This window comes from Martes martes, assembly GCF_963455335.1.
Source record: "Martes martes genome assembly, chromosome: 15".
In the NCBI taxonomy this organism is placed as follows: Eukaryota; Metazoa; Chordata; class Mammalia; order Carnivora; family Mustelidae; genus Martes; species Martes martes.
Window position 1 is genome coordinate 3707698 of NC_137903.1, and position 14196 is coordinate 3721893.

General features: G+C 44.0%; 2 protein-coding genes across 2 annotated transcripts in view; one reads left to right on the forward strand and one right to left on the reverse strand.

Annotated features, from left to right (window-relative positions):
- Positions 1 to 8308: 8308 nt before the first annotated feature.
- On the forward strand, positions 8309 to 9250 carry LOC308355727 (olfactory receptor 10Z1; the record flags this gene model as incomplete). The annotated part of the gene is made up of 1 exon (XM_080824168.1): positions 8309 to 9250. One exon carries the CDS (start codon positions 8309 to 8311, stop codon positions 9248 to 9250), a length of 942 nt encoding a protein of 313 aa, XP_080680294.1.
- Positions 9251 to 12673: 3423 nt separating this feature from the next.
- SPTA1 (spectrin alpha, erythrocytic 1) overlaps positions 12674 to 14196 on the reverse strand; it is a gene marked incomplete at its 5' end in the record, with an annotated part of 61096 nt that continues 59573 nt past the window's right edge. The window contains 2 exons of the mRNA XM_080824150.1: positions 12674 to 13127; positions 13674 to 13818. Coding sequence (XP_080680276.1) covers positions 12978 to 13127; positions 13674 to 13818 — 295 coding nt within the window. The 3' untranslated portion in view covers positions 12674 to 12977. The remainder of the gene's footprint in view (positions 13128 to 13673; positions 13819 to 14196) is intronic.

Here is a 14196-nt window from a genome sequence, read left to right on the forward strand (position 1 = left end):
CCCCCAGAAGACCAACAAGAAACCCAGCCAAGACCAAGTTCACTTACCAAGGAGAACAGCAGAATTCCAGAGGAGGAGAAAGCAAAGCAAGGAATTCATGGCTTTCTGCCCATGATTCTTAAGTCTTGCAGTTAATATTCTTTTTTCTTCTGCTAATTTTTTTTTAACTTTTACCCTGTCCTCTTTTAACATTTTGTTTAGTTTATCTTAACAATACCTTTCAAAAATAATAACAATAATCTTTTTTGAACCTTCATTATTATAGTCATATTTTATCCTCCATTGTATGTAACTATATTTTTTGTATACACATAGGGTTTTTCTTCTAAAAAATTTCGGGTACAACTTCTCCTAATAGATCAAAATATACCCTAAATTTAGCTCCGGACTTGTTCTAGTCTCCAGCCCGAGCAAATTCTCTCCACTTTCTTTTTCTTTATTCTCCCAATCAACTTAATTTATCAACTCATTTTTTTAGAAATTAATTTTTTTTCTCATCTTTATAGGCTTATTCCAACCCTTCATGGTGTCTACACTTCATTGTGTCTACCCTTTCATCCTTTAAAATTTTGGGAGGTGGTTTCTTCTAAGAGACCAGAATACTCCCAAAATTAAGTGAGTGACCCTGTTCTAGTCACCAGTCTAATACATATATATTTTTTTCTTTTTTAATATTTTTTCTTTATTTGTTTTCTTTTTTTAACTTTTTTTTTTCCTGAACTTCTTTTTTATCCCCTTTCTCCTTCCCACAATTTGGGGTCTCTTCTGTTTTGGTTAAAACACACTTTCCTGGGGTCTTTGCCACCCTTTTAGTATCTTAGTTGCTCCTTCATATATTCTTATCTGGGCAAAATGACAAGGCAGAAAAACTCACCATGAAAAAAAAAAGAACAAGAGGCAGTACCCAATACTAGGGACCTAATCAATATGGACATTGGTAATATGACAGATCTAGAGTTCAGAATTATGATTCTCAAGGTTCTAGTCGGGCTCGAAAAAGGCATGTAAGATATTAGAGAAACCCTCTCTGGAGAGATAAAAGCCCTTTCTGGAAAAATAAAAGATCTAAAATCTAACCAAGTTGAAATTAAAAAAAAAAAAAGCTATTAATCAGGTGCAATAAAAAATGGAAGCTCTTACTGCTAGGATAAATGAGGCAGAAGAAAGAATTAATGATATAGAAGACCAAATGACAGAGAATAAAGAAGCTGAGCAAAAAAGAGACAAACAAATACTGGACCATGAGGAGAGAATTCGAGAAATAAGTGACACCATAAGATGAAACAACATTAGAATAATTGGGATTCCAGAAGAAGAAGAAAGAGAGAGGGGGGCAGAAGGTATATTGGAGAGAATTATTGTAGAGAATTTCCCTAACATGGCAAAGGGAACAAGCATCAAAATCCAGGAGATGCAGAGAATCCCCCTCAAAATCAATAAAAATGATTTTAGTGATTACTATCATGTGATAGTAAAATTTACAAGTCTTAGTGACAAAGGGGAAATCCTAAAAGCAGCCTGGAAAAGAAGTCTGTACCATACAAGGGTAAAAACATTAGATTGGCAGTGGACTTATCCAAAGAGACCTGGCAGGCCAGAAAGAACTGGCATGATATATTCAGAACACTAAATGAGAAAAACATGCAGCCAAGAAGAATATATCCAGCTAGGCTATCATTGAAAATAGAAGGAGAGATAAAAGCTTCCAGGACAAATAAAATCGAAAGAATTTGCAAACACCAAACCAGCTCTACAGGAAATATTGAAAGGGGTCCTCTAAGCAAAGAGAGACCCTAAAAGTAGTAGATCAGAAAGGAACAGAGACAATATACAGTAACAGTCACCTTACAGGCAATACAATGGCACTAAATTCATCTCTCTCAATAGTTACCCTGAATGTAAATGGGCTAAATGCCACAATCAAAAGACATAGGGTATCAGAATTGATAAAAAAACAAAACTCATCAATATGCTGCCCACAAGAAACTCATTTTATACTCGAAGACACCTCTAGATTTAAAGTGAGGGGGTGGAAAACAATGTACCATGCTAATGGACATCAGAAGAAAGCTGGGGTGGCAATCCTTATATCAGATCAATTAGATTATAAGCCAAAGACTATAACAAAAGATGAAGAAGGACACTATATCATACTCAAAAGGTCTGTCCAACAAGAAGACCTAACAATCTTAAATATCTATGCCCCTAACATGGGAGTAGCCAACTATATAAACCAATTAATAACAAAATCAAAGAAATACATCGACAGTAATACAATAATAGCAGGGGACTTTAACACTCCCCTCACTGAAATGGACAGATCATCCAAGCAAAAGATCAACAAGGAAATAAAGGCCTTAAATGACACACTGGACTAGATGGACATCACAGATATATTCAGAACATTCCATCCCAAAACAACAGATTACACATTCTTCTCTAGTGCACATGGAACATTCTCCAGAATAGACCACATCCTGGGTCATAAATCAGGTCTCAACTGGTATCAAAAGTTTGGGATCATTCCCTGCATATTTTCAGACCACATGCTCTGAAGCTAGAACTCAATCACAAGGGGAACTTTGGAAAGAACCCAAATACAACGAGACTAAACAGCATCCTTCTAAAGAATGAATGGGTCAACCAGGAAATTAAAGAAGAATTGAAAAAATTCATGGAGACAAATGATAATGAAAACACAATGGTTCAAAATCTGTGGGACACAGCAAAGGCAGTCCTGAGAGGAAAATATATAGCAATACAAGCCTTTCTCAAGAAACAAGAAAGGTCTCAAATACACAACCCAACCTTATACCTAAAGGAGCTGGAGAAAGAACAACAAAGAAAGCCTAAACCCAGCAGGAGAAGAGAAATCATAAAGATCAGAGCAGAAATCAAAGAAATAGAAACTAAAGAAAAAAAAAAATAGAACAAATCAATGAAACTAAGAGCTGGTTCTTTGAAAGAATTAATAAGATTGATAAACCCCTGGCCAGACTTATTAAAAAGAAAAGAGAAAGGACCCAAATAAATAAAAACATGAATGAAGGAGGAGAGGTCACAACCAACACCAAAGAAATACAAACAATTACAAGAACATACTATGAGCAACTCTACGCCAACAAATTTGACAATCTGGAAGAAATGGGTACATTCTTGGAGACATATAAACTACCACAACTGAACCAGCAAGAAATAGATAACCTGAACAGACCCATAATCAGTAAGGAGATTGAAACAGTCATCAAAAGTCTCCCAACAAACAAAAGCCCAGGGCCAGATGGCTTCCCAGGGGATTCTACCAAACATTTAAAGAAGAATTAATTCCTATTCTCCTGAAACTGTTTCAAAAAATAGAAATGGAAGGAAAACTTCCAAACTTGTTTTATGAGGCCAGCATCACCTTGATTCCAAAACCAGACAAGGATCCCATCAAAAAAGAGAATTACAGACCAATATCCTTGATGAACACAGTTGCGAAAATTCTCACCAAAATACTACCCAATAGGATCCAACAGTACATTAAAAGGATTATTCACTATGACCACGTGGGATTTATTCCAGGGCTGCATGGTTGGCTCAACATCCACAAATCAATCAATGTGATACAACACATTAATAAAAGAAAGAACAAGAACCATATGATACTCTCAATAGATGCTGAAAAAGCATTTGACAAAGTGCAGCATCCCTTCCTGATCAAAACTCTTCAAAGTGTAGGGATAGAGGGCACATACCTCAATATTATCAAAGCCATCTATGAAAAACCCACCACAAATATCATTCTCAATGGAGAAAAACTGAAAGCTTTTCTGCTAAGGTCAGGAACACGGCAGGGATGTCCATTATCACCACTGCTATTCAACATGGTACTAGAAGTCTTAGCTTCAGCAATCAGACAACAAAAAGAAATTAAAGGCATCCAAATCAGCAAAGAAGAAGTCAAACTATCACTCTTTGCAGATGACATGATACTACATGTGGAAAACCCAAAAGGCTCTATTCCAAAACTGTTAGAACTTGTACAGGAATTCAGTAAAGTGTCAGGATGTAAAATCAATGCACAGAAATCAGTTGCATTTCTTTACACCAACAACAAGACAGAAGAAAGAGAAATTAAGGATTCAATCCCATTTACAATTGCACCAAAAACCATAAGATACCTAGGAATAAGCCTAACCAAAGAGGCAAAGAATCTGTATTCAGAAAACTATAAAGTACTCATGAAAGAAATTGAGGAAGACCCAAAGAAATGGAAAAATGTTCCATGCTCATGGATTGGAAGAACAAATATTGTGAAAATGTCTATGCTACCTAAAGCAATCTACACATTTAATGCAATCCCTATCAAAATCCCATCCATTTTTTTCAAAGAAATAGAACAAATAATCCTAAAATTTATATGGAATCAGAAAAGACCTTGAATAGCCAGAGGAATATTAAAAAAGAAAGCCAAAGTTGGTGGCATCACAATTCCAGACTTCAGGCTCTATTACAAAGCTGTCATCATCAAGACAGTATGGTATTGGCACAAAAACAGACACATAGATCAGTGGAACAGAATAGAGAGCCCAGAAATAGACCCTCAACTCTATGGTCAACTAATCTTTGACAAAGCAGGAAGAAATGTCCAATGGAAAAAAGACAGCCTCTTCAACAAATGGTGCTGGGAAAATTGGACAGCCACATGCAGAAAAATGAAATTGGACCATTTCCTTACACCACACATGAAAATATACTCAAACTGGATGAAGGACCTCAGTGTGAGAAAGGAATCCATCAAAATCCTTGAGGAGAACACAGGCAGCAACCTCTTCGACCTCAGCCGCAGCAACGTCTTCCTAGGAACATCGCCAAAGACAACAGAAGCAAGGGCAAAAATGAACCATTGGGATTTCAGCAAGATCAAAAGCTTTTGCACAGCAAAGGAAACAGTCAACAAAACCAAAAGTCAACTGACAGAATGGAAGAAGATATTTGCAAACGACATATCAGATAAAGGGCTAGTGTCCAAAATCTATGACGGACTCAGCAAACTCAACACCCAAAGAACAAATAATCCAATCAAGAAATGGGCAGAAGACATGAACAGACATTTCTGCAAAGAAGACATCCAGATGGCCAACAGACACATGAAAAAGTGCTCCACATCACTCGGGATCAGGGAAATACAAATCAAAACCACAATGAGATATCACCTCACACCAGTCAGAATGGCTAAAATTAACAAGTCAGGAAATGACAGATGCTGGCGAGGATGCAGAGAAAGGGGAACCCTCCCAACTGTTGGTGGGAATGCAAGCTGGTGCAACCACTCTGGAAAGCAGCATGGAGGTTCCTCAAAAGGGTTGAAAATAGAGCTACCCTATGACCTGCGATTGCACTACTGGGTATTTACGCTAAAGATACAAACGTGGTGCTCCAAAGGGGCACGTGCACCTGAATGTTTATAGCAGCAATGTCCACAATAGCCAAACTGTGGAAAGAGCCTAGATGTCCATCAACAGATGAATGGATAAAGAAGAGGTGGTATATATACACAATGGAATACTATGCAGCCATCAAAAGACATGAAATCTTGCCATTTGCGACGACGTGGATGGAACTAGAGGGTATTATGCTTAGTGAAATAAGTCAATCGGAGAAAGACAACTATCATATGATCTCTTTGATATGAGGAAGTGGAGATGCAAGGCGGGGGGGCGGCTTGGGGGGAGGTAGGAAAAGAAAAAATGAAAGAAGATGGGATCGGGAGGGAGACAAACCATAAAAGACTCAATCTCACAAAACAGGCAAACAGGCTGAGGGTTGCTGGGGGGAGGGGGGACGGTAGAGGGTGGTAGGGTTATGGACATTGGGGAGGGTATGTGCTATGATGAGTGCTGTGAAATGTGTAAACCTGGGGATTCACAGACCTGTACCCCTGGGGGTAAAAATACATTATATGTTTATTTTTTTTTTTTTTAAATATTTTATTTTATTTATTTGATAGAGAAAGATCACAAGTAGGCAGAGAGGCAGGCAGAGAGAGAGAGAGAGAGAGAGAGAGAGAGAAACAGACTCCCTGCTGAGCAAAGAGCCCATGCGGGGCTCGATCCCAGGACCGGAGATCATGACCTGAGCCGAAGGCAGCGGCTTAACCCACTGAGCCACCCAGGTGCCCCCATTATATGTTTATTAAAAAAATTTAAAAATTAATTTAAAAAAAAAGAAACACTAAAGGAAGGCCAACAGAAAATGAAACTCACGGGAACTTGGATGCACAGGAGAGAATGAGCTGAACGTGGTGAACACGAGGTTAAATATAAAAGAGTATAAACATCTATATATACAAGTATTCTCTAATATTCTTTAAAAAAAGTCATATATGCTTGTTTGAAAATTATAACAACGTTGTTAGTGAACTTTAGTAAACACAGCTCTGTCGTTGCAACTTTCCTGCGTTTTACCAGAAATAATTCAGTATCAAGTTTAAGCAGAGTGGGTGACGTTAAGAACGCATGCTATGATCTCCAGACCAACAGATAAAACAGTGGTGCAAGGGAAATCACTAGGAAGCCAGTAGTCGTGCTGCTATGAGACTAACTTCCACATCTCTGCTCCCCTTCGGACTGACATGGGTCCCCAGGAAGGGCTCGGTAGTTAAGAGAAGCGGTCGAGTCCACCTCATCTCTCCCGCTCCCCCCGTGCTTGCTCTCTCTCTCCCCAAAATAAATAATCTTAAAAAAATAAAATACAAAGATGCGTCTGAAAGCAGTGGAGTGGACAGACGAGGATGTGGGAAGAGGGTAAGGCTGAGGATCGAGGGTGCTCTCGGGTTTGAGCGTGAGTGCGTGTGCGCCTTTGAAACGGGGTGCGCCCTGGAAAGGGTCATCTCCGCTCTCGAGACAAAAGCAGGGAAGGCGAATCCCTGTGTCCTTACTGTACATCTCACCGGGAGACCTCAAAAGCATGAATCTGAGTTCTGTGGTCTGGGATGGGTCACTTAAACTCTACGAGGCTCGGTTTCCTCTTTTTATAAAATGCAATTGTTAACCCTTTTTTAACCAGGTAATTTTAAGTTTTCAAAGAGATGTAACATGTGAAAATAGTGAATATAATATTTAACACATAATGGGATTATTATTTAAATCATGATCACAGCATCTCTGTGTTCCCATTTCTTCTGCTGCTTTCCCCAAAGGAGTACTCACAGCTAATGGCAGTTGGAAGTGCATCCTGAAACAGCGCCCCAGGGACTGGGGTCCCTCAGAGACAGAAGCTCTTTCACGGAAGCAGAGATGACTCACCTCCTGGGGCCACAGGTGCAGAGGCTGTCTTGGCATCACCTGGGAGCATCGCCTTTTGCTCAGAGAAGCATCTGAGACAGGTCTCAGGGCTCTTCCCCTGCAGACAGGGCGGGCGCCGAGGCATCTGGGGCATGGCTGCTGAGAAGCAGGGCTCTCCTCCCCGTGAGCCTTGTTGGGTGAGTGGAGAGCCTCCCCTTGCCCAGTCTCCCAGCCTCAGCACTGCCTCGCAGCGGATCTGTGCACCGAGAGGTCTGCCACTTCCCCGCGTCTGATGCTTCCGTCCGCGCTCGGCCTGGACCCACGCGGAAGGGGTTCTGGGGAGGGCGGCAGAGATAAGGGACTGTGACAGAGCTCCGTGTTCATGGGTACGCATGTCCCACGGTGTCAGAGGGCTGTCATTGTTTGGGGGCAGCAATGTTGGATTAGGAGTCAGGCACTTTTTCTCTGGTCCTGTCTCTGTTCCCTGACCGAGAAAATAATATCCGACAAGCTGCCCCACGTCCTGTTCTAACAGGGTGAGTCTGTGCCCACGTGCGTATTCTTACGTGGGTGTCTGTAGGATGTCGGTATGAATGGAGTCCAATGCACCATCTGCTTGTTGATGTCCTGTCTCAGAAGGCAGGTGTTTGTAACACGCCTGAGGGACTTGTGCACACAGTCATCGGGGCAAATACGGGTGCACAGAGTTTTGGACATGTGAACTGGGCGTGGTTGGGGATGAGTGCTTTACGTGTGGCATGCGTGTCTCTCTGTGTAGTGTGTGTGTGGGCATGTGTGTGCATGCTGTGTGTCCTCGCACATGGGCACGTACGTGCACGTGAGTGAGAGCGGGTCCGTACGTCTGTGTGTCTGGTGCCATCGACCCCTTCCGGAGGTCTGGTTGCTGTCTCAATGAGGTTTCTTTTTGAGTTACAACAGGCACAAAGAAAGGAGAACCCGCCTCATCCCGCCCTCTAAGGAAGCGAGGCATCTGCCGGCCGGGCGGAAGGCGTCAGCACGTGGATCGGGGGCCCCTCAGGATGGGCCAGGCCAATGCAACCGCCTGGAAGGGCTTTGTGTTCCTGGGCTTCTCCAGTTTTGGGGGGCTGCAGCTCCTGCTCTTTGCCCTCTTCCTACTTCTGTATCTTGCTACTCTGACCGCCAATGTCTTCATTATCGTGGTTATCAGGCTGGACAGCCACCTGCACACCCCCATGTACCTCTTCCTCTCCTTCCTGTCTTTCTCCGAGACCTGCTACACGTTGGGCATCGTTCCTCGGATGCTGTCCAGCCTGGTCATGGGGGGCCAGGCCATCTCCTATGTGGGCTGTGCCTCCCAGATGTTCTTCTCTGCTTCCTGGGCCTGCGCCGACTGCTTCCTTCTGGCTGTCATGGGCTTCGACAGGTATGTGGCCATCTGTGTCCCGCTGCACTATGCCAGCCGCATGAGCCCTACCTTCTGCTTCCAGCTGGTCGGCACCTCCTTCCTCAGCGGGTACCTCTTCGGGCTGGGAATGACACTAGTCATTTTCCGCCTCCCGTTCTGCGGCTCCCATGAGATCCAACATTTTTTCTGTGACACGCCTCCCGTGCTGAGCCTGGCCTGTGGCGACACGGGCCCGAGTGAACTGGGCATCCTTATCCTCAGCCTGCTGGTCCTCCTCGTGTCTTTCTCCCTCATCACCGTCTCCTACGCCCACATTCTGACGGCAATCCTGAGGATCCCGTCCGCCGAGGGCCGGAAGAAGGCCTTCTCCACCTGCGCCTCGCACCTCACGGTGGTCATCGTCCACTACGGCTGCGCCTCCTTCATGTACTTGAGGCCCAAAGCCAGTTACTCCCTGGAGCGGGACCAGCTCATCGCGGTCACCTACACCGTGGTGACGCCCCTCCTCAACCCCATCGTTTACAGTCTGAGGAACCGGGCTGTGCAGACGGCCCTGAGAAGCGCCTTCCGAGGGAGACTGCTTCATAGAGGATGAAGCCTCCCCCAGCGGCACCGTCTCTTCTGCACAGGCTGGACTGAGACCAGGAACCCAGGAAAATGGGCCAGATGCTCAGGGTCTCAGATCAAAGCTGTCCTCCCCCTGAAGCCCCCTGGGAGAGCCCTGTCCTGCTGCCTGCACTTCCCCGTGGCTGCTGGGGAATACGGAGCAGGGAACCCCCCTCGGTTCGCTGGGTTCAGCTCACACTGAGCTCAGAATCTGAACTCCCACTTTCTCACCACCACTGCAGAAGTCCAGCTCCTCAAGAATTTTCCAGCTCTGCTGAACAAGCTGAGAGCAGTTTGGCCTGCTTCAGTTCAGAGCAGCTCTGGCTGGAGTCCTATCCGGGGGTACTGTAGAGATTTTTAAATTACTGCATAATTAGACTATCCCACCTCTAATGCTCTTCCAAGATCTGAAACTCGGTGGGAATCCGTTTGAATGATTAGCTTGAACGCTCTGTTAAATGAAAAGGTGGGCTGTTTTCTCTGCCCCATGGGGTTCTTTCCCCTTTATTATTATTTTTGTATCACTGTCCTCTGACTCATTGTGACTTTGTGCTCTTCCTTGTCATTGGCTTTCCCAGTTGGTAGATTGTATCTCAGAGAAGATGTAGGTCTCCTGTTTTCTTTGATACTCATCATTGCTCTGTGATGGCCTCATAATCTTGAGTGTTGAGGACCTCCTCGCTTGTCTCCCTCCCTAGTGTGGATACCGTCCTCTGGCATTTGCTGTGGACGTATTCTCCTGTGGAATTCACTTCCCGCCTGCAGTATACAGTGCTCAGCCCCGGCATGCTTAGGGACCAATGAAAGCGTAATGAAACCACACAGCTGTTGGGGGGGGCAGCTTGAATACAGGCCCTGTAACTTACTGTGTGAGGCTAGGTCTCCACCCCCATGCCCTCGTCTGTAAAATGGTTGTAACCTTGCAGTTTGCATTGCTTACTGAACAGGACCACGCATGCAAAGAATTTAGCACCAGACCTGGATCATAATGATCTTCCAATACATGTGAGCTGAGTTTACTGTTAACGTGCTAAGCAGAGTGATATTGGCTTTTAGTTTAGGGAGAGGTTAATCTCATGGAGAATCAGAGGCTTCGTGTCTAAGGTAGTACTTGAATGTGTTCCTAACGGGTGGGTAAGTCTTGACTGCAGTTAAGTGGGAAGAGAGTATATTCCAAAAGAGGGAACAGAGTAACCCAAGCTTTAGTGGTGAGAGGCAGTCTAGGCCTGTTCAGAGTGTGGCGAGCTGTCCAGAGGGACTGAAAGTGTGTCCCAAATGATGCTAAGTTAGTTTGGGTGAAGACTTCTTTGCAGACAGGAGTTTTAATACCTTGCCTCAGACTTGATCCCTTCATCAGGGAGAGTAAGCCTCTGAGCAGAGAGCAGAGTGGCATCTGGGAACCTATTTCGGAAGATTAATCCAGCTGCAGAGAGGATGACAGAGCCCGGCAGAGAGGAAACAGAGGCAGGGATCAGTAAGGAATCCACTGCCGTTGTCCTAAGCAAAGACATGGGGACCAGAACATGGAGAGTGGGGCTGGAAGATGAAGAAAATGACAAACAGAAGAGATTTTGAAAATGCAGGATTCGCATAATTCAGCAATGAGGGAGCAGTGGGGCAGGATTTGAGAGAGAAAACTTACATTAAGGGGATATTTTTCTCAAATAGGAATCCATATTTTTTCCATGCCCTCAGGGAAGAATCATAGCCTCTGGTTAGAACTTCATGGAAACTAAATTTGGGAGAAAGGAAGCCAGAGCCCAGAGAAGAGAACAGGTTGGAGAGAGGTAGGAGAGTCAATCAGATGGCAGAAAGAGCCTGGGTCTCAAGCAATAGGGATCACGAGAAAACTCAGGGATGTAGCTGTAGGGCTGGGACTTAAACACAGGCTCTAATCTATAGGCTGTAAAGGAAAAGAATTAGTAAGAATAAGTCAGGGGTTCCAGTTTAAAGTAAGTGAACAGAAGGTCAAGGAAAGATGAGTATGGGAGGAACTTAATCGCAAATCACAAGGAACATTTGATAAAAGTGCTAATTGTTACAAGTTGAACATTTATAGATCCAACCAAGTTATGTATGCTGCTTCTGCATTTCCATTTTTGCTTGCGTGCCTCAGTGGTCAGGATCTGACTTCAGAGGGAGCTGTATTTGACACCAACGGTGTCATCTTCTTATGGCGTTTTGTTGGTTCTTCAGACAAATCTTATCTTCTCTGGCCTCTATATTATTCAATCTCTTTCATAAGATGCTAACAGCCCTTTGCCATAAAGAGCATTTCTTCACCTATCACATGCTTAATAATCTGATTTAGGTCTTGCAGATACTTGGTGGGGGGTGGGAGGAGAACATAACCATATTCACCGCACCTTGGTTACTACAAGCACGAATTTGTCGGAGTCCCCATACTTCTTGGTAAGTGTGATATCAATGACACTGATTTTTGATGTTTTTTTTTTTTTTTCAACTGCAACCATTCTTGGTAATTCATAACCAAGTTTTTAAAAACTACTTTCAATTGTCATGTTCAATAGGATCCAACTGTTCAATCAAATATCAGTAAAAAGCACTTATACATTATTAGCAACAGAGACAACATTTTAGTTTTAACCAAAATTCATTTGAATGGTTCCTGAAAGAATTTGTCCCTGACTGAGGAAGGACTACCTTTTGTGCAAAGGATGAGATTGAGACAAAGTGGTAGTCAGGTGGTGATATTCATGGGCTGGTGGCGAAGGCAGTGCAGGATACCAGTAGTCCCACACAAGGCAGAGATGTGATGGGAGGATTCTCGATGGCAAACAACACTGTCGGCTTTTACAAATCCAGACAGAATGTCGGCATTGGCCTGAACACTCTTTGGAGACAGCACTCCCTTTTCTTGTTTGTTTGTTTTTTTTCTTGATTCCTCATTTTATAAATCTAACTTTAGTCTATTAGGAGGCAGAAGTCAATCAAAACCTTCTTTTCATCACACTAAAATGTAAGCATGAGTGTGGGGCCATGGAGGGCAAAAGATGCTCTGCCCAGCCACAACCTCGTCGTTCTGAGATTAAATGGTGTCCTCTCTAATGGAGAAGTATGGAGAAGGGGCAGATTGAGAAGAACACAAGTGCTGGTCTTCTTCCTCTTCCGTAGATAAAATACTGTGGCTCTCCAGAATGTCAAATATCTTCGTTTTTCAAATATAAGAATTTATACCCATTCCAAACCTCAAGAGAAACCATTTGTGAGTTACAAATGTGAGTCTTGGACTTTATCCATTCCACTATGACCCTTGTTTGTGGTGTGACTAGCAGTCTGCATTTAGAGAACGATATAATTCTCAGAAATACATATGCTCACGTGTGTCAGTAACATTTGACTTCACATTGCCCTATTAAAAAGAAATACTTTAAAAAATGAACTTTTTTTTAAAAAGGAAATATTTTATTTCAAAATCAAAACAAAACAAAGTAATACAGATGTGTAGAATCCAACAAAGAAAAAATAGAGAGCTGGTCCCCAACGTAGTGATAGGTTGCATACAAAATGAGCCTGTGATGTTTCCTCTCCCCCAGCTCTGTGAATGCCTTCTATCCCCCAAGCCTGCGACTTGTCCAGGTGTTCTAATGAGTGTAATAAACACACACACACCCACACACACAAGACTGTCTCCCTCCTCCCCCATACCTGCGGTCTCCTTCCTCCCCCAGTACTTCCCACCACACCAAGATTTGCTATGATTCAGGAAAAGCTGCTTCTCCGTTTCCAAAGAAGGAATTGGTGAAACCCACATAGTCATAGCCGGCAAGGTGGCTTTTGCCTCGTGGGTCCACATACTGCTGCATATGTGAGGCACAGAACTGCACTTGTTCTGGGGTTAGTGCCTGAAAAAAAAAGCAGAAAGAGATACAGCCATAGGGATTAAAAACAGCTGGCTCCTTGGGGATGGCAACATGCCCCGGACCTGGGACCCAGGGGGCAGAGAGATGGGGGAGCAGCAGCCCGCCCTGTTCCCATCACAGACCTTCTCAGAAGTCTGTAATTTCTAATGAGTACGTCCAGCTCATCTTCTCAACTTAGCCCTTACCTGAGGAGTCCCATCTCACTTGGACTACAGACTTCATCCCATTCCCTAAATTTAGGTTATTCAAGAAGTGGGAAAAGAAATAGCCTTACAAATGGAGTTTCGGATTTGGAATTGACCCTTACGGTCATCAGAGAATGAATTTAATTTTCAAGCTGGGACAGCACAAAACGAAATGGTGAGGGAAGCAAGTGGTAACTTACGTAGGACAATGTATGAGCAACAACAACAAAAAGATGTGTGGGGGAGGGTAGTTGCCAACAGTGGGCCGCCAGACAAGCTCAGTGACAAGCTGAGTCAAGCTCAGTGACAAGCTCAGTGACAGTGGACGCAACTGGAATCTGACCTGCTTCATGTCCTCTTTGGTAATATAGGCCTTGCCCTCTGCTAGGGCTTGGAAAGCATTCTCGATTTCATCACTGGACTTGATGTTCTCGGACTCCTTGTCGATCAGGAATGAGGTGTAGTCCTCCAGAGAGACGTAGCCCTTCCTGTGGGAGAAATGGGCTCCCCGCTCTGAGACTGTGAGCTGCGACCTCTACTTTGACCCCACTCCTCATGCCCTTGCGGGGAAGTAAATGCCGCTTCCCAAGCCCCAGCCTCTGTGCCCACATGAGCCCTCTGGCTGGACTCTCTACACAGTCTGAGAGTCTCCATCAGCACCCGTCCCCAGGCACTTCACGTTTTTCAAGCTTCTGTCATCCTTGGCGTTAGAAAGAATTCATCCCTAAAAGTGGCGGGATCTCTCCATGACTGTACTCCACCCCCACAGGCACACGACTCCACTCCCATCCGTCGGCCTCCAAATCATGTAGGTCTCCTTACAACCTTACATACACGGAAGGATTCTTCTCTCAAGGTCCATTCTC